The following is a 14,415-nucleotide window of genomic DNA, read 5'->3' as shown; positions in this document are numbered from 1 at the left end:
TGCACATGATTATGCAAAAGCACCAAGCCACCTCAAAGCTAGGAGGAGAAAAGTAGATACAACATATATATGCAAAGCTGCTGTCTCTATGCAACTATGTTCAACTAGCAGTGTGTTTTACTTGTGCTCCAAAAGAATTCTCTATGTATCATCACAAAATTTCACACTTTGAATACATTCAACTATGCAACTGAGTGACTTCAAAGCTGCCCTACGACAGAACTGAAGGGTGAGTTTTGGAGGGTTGCTGGATTTGTTAGGATGAAGACAGTTACAACCAAATTGTCTGGCATGCTGCTTGTTGATTGTAGAGTAGAGGTTTTTGTAGATTCAGCTTGATAATACACACAAACTTCAGGGCTTTCTTTGCTTTCCCAACCTTTTGCACAATGAGAAAATCATGGCCTTTTGAGAAATCATGGCAAGCTTTTAATCTCTGCGTATGGAATGTCAGTCACACTGGTGGGTGGCAAACTTGTATCTTCATGGTCAAACCTTTTTGTGAAAGATGTTATTCCTGAGCAAGATACATGTAGATGTAGATCATGTGCTCTTGTGTGCTGTCTGCCTTTTCCTCCTTTTTCTTCCTTATGCATTTATAGGGTAACATGCAGACAGTCTCAACTGACAAAGAAATCAAGTTCAGGAGGATTCCTGTCAGTTTAGGCTGTCTAGCTGTAAAGTTACATGTACTAAACATGGCGGAAACAAGCTCAGGCAGTCGGCTACTCTACTGGGAAATATTTACATGTAAATCTACTGTCTGCTTACAAATACATGACACTGATGTCTGTGATATTTTCCATCTGAGTTTTAAATCACCCTTGAGCTCAGATAATAGCACCTCTTGAGGCTTGAAATAAGAGACGAGAATAGAAATGCTTTGAAATACAATGTACACTATGCCAAGCTTTAGTTCCCTTGCTACAAAAGTATGCCTAATGCTAATTGAACTTTAAGATACTTACCCACATTGCCATCATAGTATACCTTTCTGCTTTGAAAATCTGAGGTAATATATGTATGATGATTATGCATAAACGGGACACCATTCAAGCTTGAAGCTGCAGATTTGTTCTACACTTGTTGAGTAGTGTTTTCTATGTTGTCCCAGCCCAGGAAAATTCCTATTCACAGAGTGCTCTCTCCATTTGACAGGGTCTATCAAAGGCCGGCTAGCACAGGGCCAGTACGACACCGAGAGCTCCGAAGAAGAGGAGGAGTCAGAAGAAGAAAGTGACGAGGAACTCACAGCTGACGATTCTGACGTCGACAGTGCCACATCCGCCACGGATCACAAAGCAGGAGACAGAACTAAGAAAGTCTCTTCTGCAGCAGCGACAAGTAAGTCCAGGTCCGTCCAGGCCAGTGCTTCATCAACAAGTGATGGAAACGTGCAAGCTTCAGCAGGCAACAAGCTGTCGGGGAAGCCGCCAATCGGGGCTTCTGCCTCTACAAAGAGTTTAGGAACAAGTGCCACGGAGTGTTCAGAGGCTTCCTCGCGTCAGGTGACTACCAAGTCCGGCGCAACGGTAACTGTGTCAAAGTCTGGTCCATCGAGCGGATCGGGTCGGGCGCGTACGTCGGCTGATGGGCATTCTGCCACGGAAACTTCCGATACGGGTAACGAAAGTAACGCAGACAGCGCACATAGTGGACATGGGGAGCCGGGGAGAGGTGGGAGTAACACAACAGGGGCTGGAAGGCAGTCCTCTGAGAGAGACTCATACCTTGGACCAGGGGGAGGGACAAAGGAAGAGAGGCAGGGACCCATCAGCAGGACAGCGTCAGTCTACCCTCCTGAAGTGCCAAGGCACTTCCAGGATGTTCCTGCCACAGCGCACCAACCCAAGATCATCAACCTGGTGAAAATACTGGAGGATGGAGGCAACTTGAGGTATAGATCTCATTGTCCATTGACCATTTTGACTGCCTTGTCTTCAAATTTGAAAGCAGTACAGTCAAACCTGTATTAGCGGTCACCTTTGCATAGCGGCCACCTGCCCATAGTGGTCACTTTTTGTCGGTCCCTTGAATTTTTCCCATTGACATAAGCATTAAGAATTAGGCTATAGCGGCCACCTGTCCAACGCGGTCGCGGCCAGACGATTTTCGGTCCCGCGAGTACAGTAACACTGCCGATAACGGTCACGGCGCGCCGGTAGAAGCCGCATCGCCACCGCACGCCGGGTTCAAAATCGTCATTTTTTCACGCAGTTATAAAATTTATGTTGACTCAACTGGATAGGATAATAATAAAGAAAACCAGAATGTTTTATCTTTGTTAGAAAATCCTTGGTTTGACGCGTAGTCAAGTATAATTTTCTTCACATGGCTTACGTTTGTACATCGTGGCAAAATTGACCATTTCTGTGCATTTCAACTAGACAAATATTACGGCAGCTTTTTGAAAAATACAACCCGCACATGTACCTGATGCGGTAAGTTCGCGAAATGTTTGAATGTCGGCCCAATTTCTGTTTTCCCCAGGAATTCATTCAAATTGTGCTCAAAACGTGTTTCTCGCGATTTTCAAAGCGCTGATAGGTAGCAGCATAAAGGTCAACGGAAGACACCACTGTTACGGAGGTAAAAGGTGCTAGATTTATTTTGCTGCAAAGTATCACTGAGGATAATTACTGAACCAAAAGCTTCAAAATGAATGTGGATAATATTACTATGATTTAGAATTTGGGCTGTTGCAATTTTCTGGAAAAGACGAAAAGCCTTCAAAAGAGCGACCTTCTTCTGAGTACCCTAGCAGCATAATGGTAGAAGCTGATCAACACAAGCCACGCTGGAACCGAACCACCACAACAACAGACTAAGGAAAATTGTCGCCACGATTTTATGTTTGAAAACGGTCGAAAACGAACAGTAAGTGGCAACTGAGCAACATGTATATTGTTCTTAACTAACTAGGTGGCATTTTGCTGCGAAGGACTTTGTTTCATATGATTAAAACTCGTTGGTGGCGCGCGCGTGTGCCTGCAGCGAAGCAGTCGCGAAGGATCAAGAGTAGAGTATGGCGATGCTGGTCTGTTCAGACATGAAGCTCAAGCAAGCCATTGGTTTTGGAGTTGGCAGATACAATAATTCTTTTTTCAAGCCCAAAATAGAAGTAAAAGAACAACAATCGAACTTCTAAAATGTGCCTTACCTATGCAATGTTTACATGTGTACTGTACGGTGAATAAATGTATCTCAGTGGGTTACTGAAAACATGTGTCACTCATGGTCAATTTATCGACATTTTCTCCATAGCGGCCACCTGTCCTTAGCGGCCAGTTTTGGCCAGTCCCTTGAGTGACCGCTATAGACAGGTTTGACTGTATTATGATTTGCTTGGTTCCTTGCAGAATCAGTAAACCACCTTAAGGCATAACACAAAAATATAACTGCGTATGATTGGACTGATAGGTTTCATCCTTTCATACAGTGAAGGATCCCTACTGTACACTTTCATTGATAAGTATGGTGGGTGTCCTTATCCTAACTCTAACGCATCTGAGAGTATATCCCTAACCAAAGCTGGGTACTCACCTGAGTCGAGTGACGAAATTGGTGTTAAGTCCCTGTCCTAAAGGCACAACATAAGAACCTACTAGTGATACAAACCCCATTCAAGCCTGTAGATTCTAAGTCAACAGCCTTAACCACAACTTCAAGACTACCTGCCACCTACAGTAATTAATCTAATTTTCTTCTTCTGTTCTACAGTAAAGTGCAGGCAAGGTCAGCATTTGCGATGTACCTGCAGCGAGTCCAGCAGAGACTGTTACAGGAGTCCCACAACAAGGACGACAAGGGAGAGCCGCGCCATGATGAACAAATGGTAAAGAGAACAATAATGGTCTTGTCAAGTCAAACATTTTCCTCAATCGTGTCATTTAAGACAGTGTTACTTCAATTTCTTGACTTGTTGTAGAATGAATTTGTGCCAAATGTAGATAGCCATATCTGCTCTACTTGCAGTATAATGTGACATGAAAAATATGTTATGAAAGAGAGATACTTCCATTATATATTACAGGTGGTAACAGTCAGTACAGGAAGCAAAAATCTACATTCAGTTATATGCCAAACACATGGACTGGTGCAGGTTGACATCAAAAATACCTGCACAGCTCCAAGTTTACCTGCACTGACCTGCATATACAGTTAATATACAGAGTCCTGTTTGTCCATGCCTCCAACTGTAAATAACATGATGATCCCCCCTGCAGGACCTGGTGCTGAGGTTCCTGAAGAGGGCGGCAGGTAATCTGCAGCAGCCCTTCAAGGTGGTGGTGCCCAGCAGAAAGCTGCCGCTGCACGACAGGAGGAGGATCCTCGCCAAACAGCTGGGAGATTTTGTACATATCTACAGCAGGGTATGTTGACTTTCACATCATTCAGTGTATCATCATATAGCCAGTCTATGTGGACAAATCACAAGCTTCCATTTTTATTGATTTTACAACCATAACGTCATAAGCATTGGTTAATGAAAAAGAATGCCATGCATTAACCATAGCTATTACTATCGCATGATGGGGGGGGGGATTTGACTTTCTCATCATTTAGCATTAATGTATCATTCATATAGATGGGGATAAAAGATTGTTACTATGCAAAGGAAAAATTTGTTCTGATTACATGTGTATCTTAAAGGGATGGTGAAAATTGTGGCTAGTTTGTGTATTCCAGACAAATTTGACAGCCAATGTTGATTCAACTAATTATGATCTGTATTTCTACCCTATAGGAGACAGACTTGCTTTCCCAGAGGACGGAGTTGGACAAGAAGTACGGCCAGACATCTCAGGCAAAGGACGGACCAGAGTCTACAGTCACTAAGGAGGACTTCAGGGCCTTCATAGGGATAGCAAGGTCGGAAATCACTTTTAAACAATCATTTTGGATGGAACATGATTGTGTTAAAGGATGTGTTGTCATTCAGGATATATTTTTTAACCATTGATATTTCTGACTAACCAGTGCAATAGCCTAGTGAATGGAGTGCTCTCTTTGCATTCGGGAGGTCATGGTTTCAAATCCAAGCAGGTCATACCAAAGACTTGGTACAAATGTATATACTACTGTCTCTTCTTAGCACACACCACTTCCAGTGGTCTTGCACAACTGTGTTACCAAAGAAACAGAGAAACAATGAAAATTGTTGGAAGAATTTCAACTTTTAAGTAACAAACATTTCTGACTGCACCATTTTCCAGCGAGGGAGAGTTAGAAGAAGTGTTGACGACCTACACCAAGCTGAACAAGTCGGCCAGTATATTCCTTGGCAGCAATGCCAAGACCCCAGTGAACCCAGGCTACAAGTTCTACCCCCCACCTCCTTCACTGGGTGCAGGGGAGACCGCTTTGGGCAGGAGGAAAGAGGACATCAACCAGTTGGCACAAGGTATCTGCTGCAGTATGTGTAGCTTGCCCATTTGGTCCTGCATACTGTAAATGCATTTAAATTCGCATGGAGTGTTCGCTGTGTTTTTTAAGTTCACGGCAGCGCTATAGTCACATACTACTATGGTATTGGACAAAAATGTTTGTGGTGGTTTTAAGTTCGTGGTGAAACGGTTGCCGCGAAAACAGTGAACATAAAACCACCGCAAGCACTTCTGCATTTACAGTAAACAAAAAGCATCTTAAAGACCTTCTCCTGCACTGCTGCCTAATCCATTAAACCAAAACAAATTTGGTGCCAAAACAGCTACCTCAGCAGGAAGAAGGTTAAAAATCCATAACTACTCATCACTGGTATATTTTCAACATCTTGCATTATACATTGCTGTAGCCCAAAGGTAGTCTTTTTCTATGTTTGAGCATAGAGCATTCACACTTCTATGCTTGCTTCCTGAGCAATTACAAGAAATCCACTGTGATACACATAGTAAAGATTTATGCAATTTTCAGGTGTCCCAACTACAGATTACCCCGTAACCATCCACATCCCCCACGGAGCGACCCGCCCGTCCAATGGCCCCCACTCGGCCAGCAGCCAGAGCAGCCTGACCTCAGGCTCCAGCGGTGCGAGCCACGGTCCTACAGGTCAGACCGCTCAGACTGCACCTCACCAGGCCTATTCAGGAAACTACTTCAGGCCACAGGTGCAACCTGGGGCAACCACCAGCACTGAGGGCATGCAGCCTACAACAACTACAACAACATCAGGCTACGCTAGGAAGAGCATGGGGCCTTCTGGTATGACTGGACAACACCAGAGGTTAGTTTTGTTATAGTACATCAACTTTCTATAGAGGCAAATTTGTGTACAATGTACTGTAACATGTACATGCTTAAGACCTTCACATTTGAGGGTAATATAAATATGTTCTATGATAGACAACTTTGTAGATAAACTACACAATCATCTATGTATCTCCTAGACTATGTTATCTTGCCTTTTGGTGCCTTCCCCAAGAATGTTTGAGGCAGTCCTTAAAAATGACATTTACCATTATCTTACCATATCATTACCTCCAAGAAAGATGCAGGCATTGTTTTTGAAGTGTTGGTATGTTTGTTTCTTTGCTTGTCTGTTTGCCTCCAACCTACTTTGGCCAGCATAACTCAAGAAGCTAAACAGATGAATTGTAATGACGTGTGATAGATAGGTCTTGAGAAGATGAAGGACAATGTTTAGTTTGGACCACCTTGCTGTTTTACTTTGTACTGCAATGACATTGTCTAGTTTTGTATCTTTTGTCCTGGACTTGCTATGGTGTCAAGGAATCACTGAAATTTGAGTCTGTTGTGTCCCCTGTCCTTGCAGGTCAGCCTCAGCAGGGAGGTACACCAGTCCGTTGTCGGGTGTGGACATCCCCACCAGTTCCCTATCGTCCCTCCAGGCTGCCGCCTACATCTACAGCACCAAGCTGACAGGCACCATGAAGAACAGGCCCTCTTCAGCCAGTAAAGCCGGTAGGTCACCTCACACAGCTCACGTATGCGGAGACCACAGGATATTAGCCTGATATCCATTCTCGATTGCTTGCCTGTCAAATAGTCTGGCATCTGTTATAGATGAACCGCTGGAATCTAGGTATTCGCCTAAACTACGCAAGAGCTCTGATTGGCTCTGAGTTTCACAGTCCTCTCTAACAATGATGCACAGTATGGTTCTCATCATGAGTGTTAAAACTATTAAAACAATAATTATTATTTTGTGTACCCCACATTGAATGGCTAAATGTGTTGGAGCTCAGGAAAGTATGCAGGAAAGTATGAAGCATTCACTGTGTTGTATGTGTACATCCATATGTGTGTGTTTATGTATATGTTATGTATATACAAGGCACACAATAGACCTACTGTATAGATTGTACTACCACAGAAACCACGCACACAGGCAAGAAACACAAGAAACATCGCAAGACTGCTTCAGCTGCTGCTGCTTGCACCACAAAGGCACACAGTACAACTCTACCCCGCATTGCAACTGCCACAAATGGCAAATGTAGATTTCTGATGGAAGGTACACTTTACATGTCAAATGATAGAGGGAGCTTCAGTGGGAGCACATACATGGCATGGGTGGTGAAGGACTCTAGCATCAGGTGTTGTTGACTATCAAGGAGGTTTGAGACAAATTGTAAGACTATGTGTGTCATTCTTTTTAAACTGATACAAAGAACATAATGATGATAGTTCATCCCAACAATTTAAAAACAGTGATGCAGATATGGATAGTCACTGCAACTCGGCTTGAGCCTCCTTTAAGTCTGTCAAAGACTTAGATGTAGGTCTTCATTCAGATCACAATGTTACGGGTACACCTGAATCAGGTACTGTACACTGGTTATGGTTTGGGGCATCATGTATGCTACAATCATCATGCTCTCATAGTTCTCTCACCAATAAAACATCTGGTGTGAAGGGAGAAAGGGTAATGTCAGTTTATCTTACCCACTCTGACACAAGCTTAATGAGTCCTACTACTGTTATCCTGCAGTGTTGACTGAGGCGGAAAAGATGGCAGCACAACGCCACACTCTGCTTTTCAAATCTAGCAAACAGTCACCATATGGGAAGAGGAAGGGTAAGACTGCAGCAGGAGAACATCATAACTTTTTTTATTCTAACCAAGTTCTGTTGTCCTTTGGTTGACACAGTTGTGTCATGTCTTGTTATGGTTGGTGAAAGGTTGTCTTTAGATTGTTTAGATTAGATTCCAGATTTCTTTCAGTGTTATAGGTGCCTTAAGCTTGTTACTCAAGTTAAGTCTACTCATACATGTAGGGACACCCATGTTCGATGTCATGCAAAGCATTAAGACTAGCCTGGTATCCAAACTTACAGGTGCCGAGTCTCTTCTGGAAACTAGCGGAGAGGCTGAATAGGTTAGGTTTGGATACCAGGCTAGTCTTCAGCGCATTGCTTGACATTGAATGTGGGTATCCTTACATGTACATGTACATGTATTCATAAATTTAACTTAAGTAACAAGGCACCTACGTACCTGTATAACACTAAGAAATCCAGATACGCGAGTAAGGAGTTTATGATGAATGGTGACAATTCATGCCTGGAGATTTTATACAGTAAATTAATAGTAGAATTAGAACGTGTCTTATTTTCACAGGCTGTTTCTCTGTTGGTGATTGTGTAGCTGTTGTATGTTTTTTTTCTTTATCCGTCTTCTAATAGAAATGCTTTGTTACAGTGAAACCTTCTCCAGTGGTTGTGGCTCTGTGAATCCCTTATTTTGTTTCACATGTAGTCTTTTGTTTGTATCTATGGTCTTTTGTTCAAGGTTTGCATGGTGGAGCACGGTGGATAGTGGTGGCCTGTATACATTTTGTAATCTTGTACGTTCTGTTAAGTGTGTGATGTTTTTTGTTGTGTTGTTGACAGGACGGCCGCCGAGTGCAAACCGTGGAGGGTCAGGCAGCAGACCGAGCAGCGCCGGCCGACCGGGGAGCGCCACCCGAACACGACCCATGTCTGCTGTCACCTACAGGGACAAACCCGACGGACAGACAGGTAGGGATAGCAGCAGATACGTGTACTACGCACCTCTTACAATGTAGGTAAAATGGGTAAAGGTATGATTTTTAGGGACTTATTGGGTCTCCTCCACAACAGGTTGTGGTTGTTCACCTCTTACTCGAGAGAACCATTCCAGTTCTTAGAGACCAAAAGGAGCTCAGGATTATTATTTCTAGGCGCCTGCCCAGTGGAAGGGTTGTTAGAAGCTTGATATAGTCAGGCTAAAGGTAAAAGTCCCATTGCCTTTTTGAGGCCATAGGGCAGTGAGTTGTTAATCCACTGTCTTGGGCATTTAAGGGCTGAGCCCATCCCTCTCCTTCCACCATGCGCACCTTTTTACCTCCCCAACTTAAGTTGTTTACACCTGGGCCAGTTTAGACCTCTTATGAGTATATCTGTTGGCAAATGGCTCCTACCCATATGATGGTTATATTGCAGATGATTTGTATCAGGGAAACGTTATATGTTTGACAGCAGCTGGCAGCTGGACCAGGTCAGCCAAGTGGAAGCTATTTTAGTGAAGTATTTAGATGGAGTCAGTGTAGAAATGTAAGTCAGGAGAAGTGTCCAGACCATATTGGAGTGAGTCCTGGTTGTCTGCCAGGAGAAGCTGTCAGCAGAGATATTTATAACCCATGTGGTCAGCTCCGCGCTGTAAGCTTGTTTCGTGGTGAACAGTTAGAGATCCTGTCATAAGAGAAGAACGGAGAACGGAATAGTTGTGTTGTAAATAAAAAACTGTTCTTTGACCTCAAACTTTTCATTCCTGCCTTCTTATATACATGTAAATGTATAACTCATGGTGGCCTGTGAACAGGTAGTTTTGTAACAGCCCAAAATGTGTGATTTTAGCTTATACAGTAGAAGTGTACAAGTGACCAGCTATGCATATGGACCACCTGGCCAATATTACCACTTTTTGCTGGTCCCTTAGATACTTTTCCCATTGACACAATCATTAAGGATCCTGTCTATAGTGACCACCTGTCCACATAGACCAGATTTAACTGGACCCCTGAGTGGTCTTCTTTTGCAGTTTTGTCTGCACATTTTCGTTGTTGTCATTGCAGCTACACAAAACTACAGGGAAAACAGTGAACAGGCTATCAATGAGACCAGATTTTATCAGTCCCTGAATGGTCTTCTTGCACACTCTTCACTGTAGATTTTATTATTGTACTTGCAGCTCCACAGAACTACAGAGAACAGAGTGAGCAGGCCATCAACGAGGCCCTGCAGCGGCTCGCAGAGCGCCAGGCCGCGCGGCAGTACTCGGCGCCTAGCGCTCACCACATCCTGGCCCAGCAGCTCGCCAACATCAACCTGGCAGCCTCCAAACACATCGCTGCCATGAAGACCGCTGCGGCGGCGAAGAAGCCGCGGGCTCGCACCGCGTCGTGGGCGGGCTCTTCGCCGAGTACGGGGATCGCCGAGGGGATTTATGCAAACGTGCATGAAGCTGAGAGCGGGAATTCCAGGACGACTGCTTCAGAGCTGAGGGGAGGGGATGCAACCTTCAACAGCTTTGTGGAGGATGTTGGCCAGGGTCCAGCGGGCTGGGACCAGGGGTACGGGACAGGCATTCCCACCAGCTCCTATCAGCTGCAGTATGGGAGTCACCAGACAGGGGGAGCCACAGACGAGAGGGACAGGCAACATCAGCAGCTGAAGCAACAGTCACAGGTGGGTTTTTCTACGTACTTGGGGATGGACCAGAAAACATTGTGGGAGGGTTGGGCGCAAATGTCCTTGCATCTTTCTGCTTTTTGCTGTCAACTTACTTTTACACAATTTTAAAAATCTCTCTTTTTCCTTTTTTCACCCTCCCTTCCTTGTCCAATGGCTATACTATGTGCATTATAATTCTGACAAAAAATCCCTCAATGCAACAATACATTGATAATATGCCAGGCCCATATACTATCAATCTTTAGATATTTGCAGTGTTTTTTGTTTGTGGTTTTTGCAGTGACCTCTACACTGAAAAATCATCACACAGGAAACTTTTGTTCTGTTTTAAAGACTCCTTCTGCTGTGTTGGTCCAACCGCAAACTCACATTGACTTCCATTATGCCGCAAACATACCTGAATCTACAGCATTTGGGTTTCCCTTCTGAACTGATGTCATGTCCCTCCCACCCCAGGAGCTGTTGCAGGAGAGTAAAGCGAAGCACCAGGCCATGATCGCAGCCGCTCACACAGCAGCACAGCAGCGAGCCAAGCACCACCACAATGGGGACGCCACAGCTGCAGCCAAGATGGTTCCCAAACCCCCTCCCCAACCAGCGGGCACCAGGAAACCTGTCTCCACACAGAGGATGGCCAGGTGCGTCCTGCTTAAAGGAAGGCTAAACTTGAAATTGAAAATCCTACCATACTTTGCTAGATATCCCCCAAAGTCAAGTCCTCACTTGTTTACATAAGTCCGTCATAGTTCAGGGCTCTTCCGTCATTTGCAACTTGTGCCGTGCCGACGGCTACTTGCCTGATGATTGAGTTAATCAATTGTTAGGTCACAATAGGTGGCGTCCGGTTCCGACATTTCCCAACTAGTATGAACAGGTCTTTTCAATCTGGCATTACTGAGGATGGATTTTGAAGAATTTTCGAATTCAAAGCTAACTTGTTGATTCCCTTAAATTTGTTGGAAAATTCCTCCTTTAAAAAGACTCTGATTGCTTCAACCTGAATTTCCAACACCACATGAACCTCCTTTCCTGAATTTACAGTATAGCCAACAACCAGCAGGAGTCGTCCTATGTATTTTACTGTGCAAGGCTCTCTACTTACTTTGAGTAGCAGGAAAAAATGGGTGTGTCTGCAGCATTGTTAAGTCCAGCATGAATTCTTATCAAGGCTGGCATCTTTATAACCTATTGAAAATGCCTTCTTAAATGTCCCCCATTAGGACAGGTTAACGGCACTTTTACATATGTTTGTCTGGCACTCATGAGGTACGTTGTTATTTCAGCATTCAATTTAGAGTCCCTTCTTGAAATTTGCCTATCACGGTAAGCCTGTTTCTAATTGTTCTGAATTATCAGGTTTTTATTTGGCTGACCTCAGAATGTAACAAGTTAAGATGATAGATAGGAAACGGTTTTAGTGGTTGGTACTTCAAACATAGTACTTTTATGGGTGAGTTTGTACGACTCTCCGAGGTGGCCATGAAAAAGACCAGCATCATTGCTTCGGTCAGTATCTGTGCAGAGTCTGTGTGTCTGCCTGGCCATTGGAAGGTCAGGAAGCCTGGAGTGGCTCAGTGGCATTATGTTAATCATTCCCAACAAGGTGTTTGTAATGCGTTAGGAAGGATGAAGATTAGAGAATCACCAGTATCACACTTAGTTCAGGTAATGCTCAACAGTATGTTAAATTCCTTATAAGGCTTTGAATCAGGACCTGCTGGTGGTGTTAGACAGGGTCTTGATTCTGCTTTAAAGCTGTAAAGACAAGGTGTTTCTAATGTGTAAGGATTAGAAAGCAGGAAGATAAAACAATCACCAATATTGCACTTTAGGTAATGCTAAACAGTGTGTTAAATTCCTTAAGGCTTTGAATTAGGACCTGCTGGATAAGCCAGTGGTGTGAGAAAGGGACATAACTCTGTTGAAGCAGTAAAGACATGCAAGCACTTTTTGTGACATGGTAATGTCTGGATAACAGCCGGGAGAGGTAGGGCTCAAATTGCAGTGACTGGCAAGACCCTCGTCCGCTCCAGATGTTTAAAATTTGGGGTATGCTGACACTGAACATTGCTCTCTGGGGCACGGTGGTAGTAACACAGGTATCCATTTTGATGGTGCACAGTCGTGTATGTTGTGTAGTCAACCCATTGGTGGATGGCCAACCGAGGCTAGGTGGTGGCTGTAGTGTGTCACACACTCAGATGTCATGTTGATAAGCAAGGGATTTCCCAGATAAACAGAGTGTTACATAAACCCCTACTAATTGTTCACGAGGGGGATGTGCAGTCTTTCCCCACTAAACGCCCTGCCCCCTCGGCGGTGGGCATGTGACCCTGGGCCCTGCACTGGTGAAAGATGCTGAAATGCAGGGTTGGGAATGTTCTCTCTGTTATACACAGCTGGATAAACTTCAACTCATGGGAAGTTTTTCCCTGCTCCACCATTGTCCAACTGACAGATAAGGACATTGTTGGAGGCACCGGTTTATGAAGTGTAGAAGATAGGGAACAACTTAATGTGCTATTTATATGAAAGGCCCTATGTATCATCGTGCATAAATGTAGCACATTTGCATGTGCAGTAGTTTTGCAGGAGGGCTGTGATAAAAGGATTCTATTCGAGATTTCAGATTACTAGTCAGTTTTTTCGGATGTTACTTCATCATATACTGTGGCACATGTCAGAAGCATGGCTTCTGTTGATCATTTTCTGTTACAGAACAGACTTGATAGTGGAAAAAGTAGGCAGTCCAGAAGAAGGGAGCTCAGCTTAATTAATTAAGGGGATTTTAGGATTATTCTGCTAAATCCTGGTCACATTGTCGGTATGAGCTAGCTTTGAAACTTTGGAAAATACTTGTTAGGCCATGGTTAACAGGATTTAAGGTTTATGCCTGAGATTTCCAGGGATACCCCCTAGGTCTAATTAGGTGGGAAGCATGGGAATACCTGCAATCACCCAGTGAAAAAGAATGTCCAATGCTACTGTACAATTTGGTCTTGTTAACAGAATTAGGTATCAGATATATGGTATGACTTCATCCATACACGCACCAAGCAGACTGGACATCCTGGTTGCTAGTAGTAGTAGTGTACTACTAAATCCTTGTTATTAGTGTGTGTGTAGTAACTTTGAGACAGTTTCAAGGATCCGTTTGTTGTCATTCACACTATCCCTGAGTGGGTCTGGAATGTCCAGCCAAGACTTTTGTAGTGAGTGAGATGTTCGGCCTTGCCATTTTTCTCACACAGATCTGAGTTACAGCATGTAAAATATAGTGCTTATATGTCATCTGATGGCCCACATGATTTACCAGTAGATTCAATGGACAGCCGTTATAAGATTGATAACTATGTTGACCTCCATGTCAGGTGAGTTATGTGAGGGTCAGAGACACTAAAAACAGATCCTGTCTCTCTGCATTAAAAGGTGCAACGTTTGCCCTGACAAAGAAAAGCCCAAGGACTTTGCTGAAAGATGATAGGCAAATGGAAAGATATGTATGACAGAAATATTGACTGTTGGTTATGATAACTTGTTTGTGTTTCACAAAAGTTATTGGCTTTGATTGAGACTTGCTGTTCCTTGTGTGTTGTTACAGGACGATGATGTTGGATGATCCGGGTAACTTCTACAGTAGTGTGAAGTACGACACTGCCACGGGTGTGACCAAATCTGCATATGCCTCAGGTACGTTACACAATAGCACTGCTAAGCTTAATTGTATGTAGATCAGGG

The 14,415-nt window shown here is 43.8% G+C and overlaps 1 protein-coding gene across 4 annotated transcripts in view; it reads left to right on the top strand.

Moving 5' to 3' along the window:
* The window catches only part of LOC136433724 (tubulin polyglutamylase TTLL5-like), a 40,003-nt gene that overhangs the window by 23,019 nt on the left and 2,569 nt on the right, over positions 1-14,415 (top strand). For 3 of the 4 annotated variants that reach the window (XM_066426180.1, XM_066426177.1, XM_066426178.1), the window contains 12 exons: positions 1,159-1,897; positions 3,721-3,835; positions 4,227-4,373; positions 4,748-4,872; positions 5,217-5,404; positions 5,914-6,223; positions 6,773-6,921; positions 7,952-8,038; positions 8,854-8,982; positions 10,175-10,671; positions 11,134-11,315; positions 14,279-14,367. In XM_066426180.1, the coding sequence (XP_066282277.1) occupies positions 1,159-1,897; positions 3,721-3,835; positions 4,227-4,373; positions 4,748-4,872; positions 5,217-5,404; positions 5,914-6,223; positions 6,773-6,921; positions 7,952-8,038; positions 8,854-8,982; positions 10,175-10,671; positions 11,134-11,315; positions 14,279-14,367 (2,757 nt within the window). The remainder of the gene's footprint in view (positions 1-1,158; positions 1,898-3,720; positions 3,836-4,226; positions 4,374-4,747; positions 4,873-5,216; positions 5,405-5,913; positions 6,224-6,772; positions 6,922-7,951; positions 8,039-8,853; positions 8,983-10,174; positions 10,672-11,133; positions 11,316-14,278; positions 14,368-14,415) is intronic. The other variant, XM_066426181.1, reaches the window with a different exon arrangement.

This window comes from Branchiostoma lanceolatum, chromosome 4, assembly GCF_035083965.1.
Source record: "Branchiostoma lanceolatum isolate klBraLanc5 chromosome 4, klBraLanc5.hap2, whole genome shotgun sequence".
Classification (NCBI taxonomy): Eukaryota; Metazoa; Chordata; class Leptocardii; order Amphioxiformes; family Branchiostomatidae; genus Branchiostoma; species Branchiostoma lanceolatum.
The sequence above is the reverse complement of the archived record's forward strand: the minus strand, read 5'-3'. Positions and strand labels throughout refer to the sequence as shown.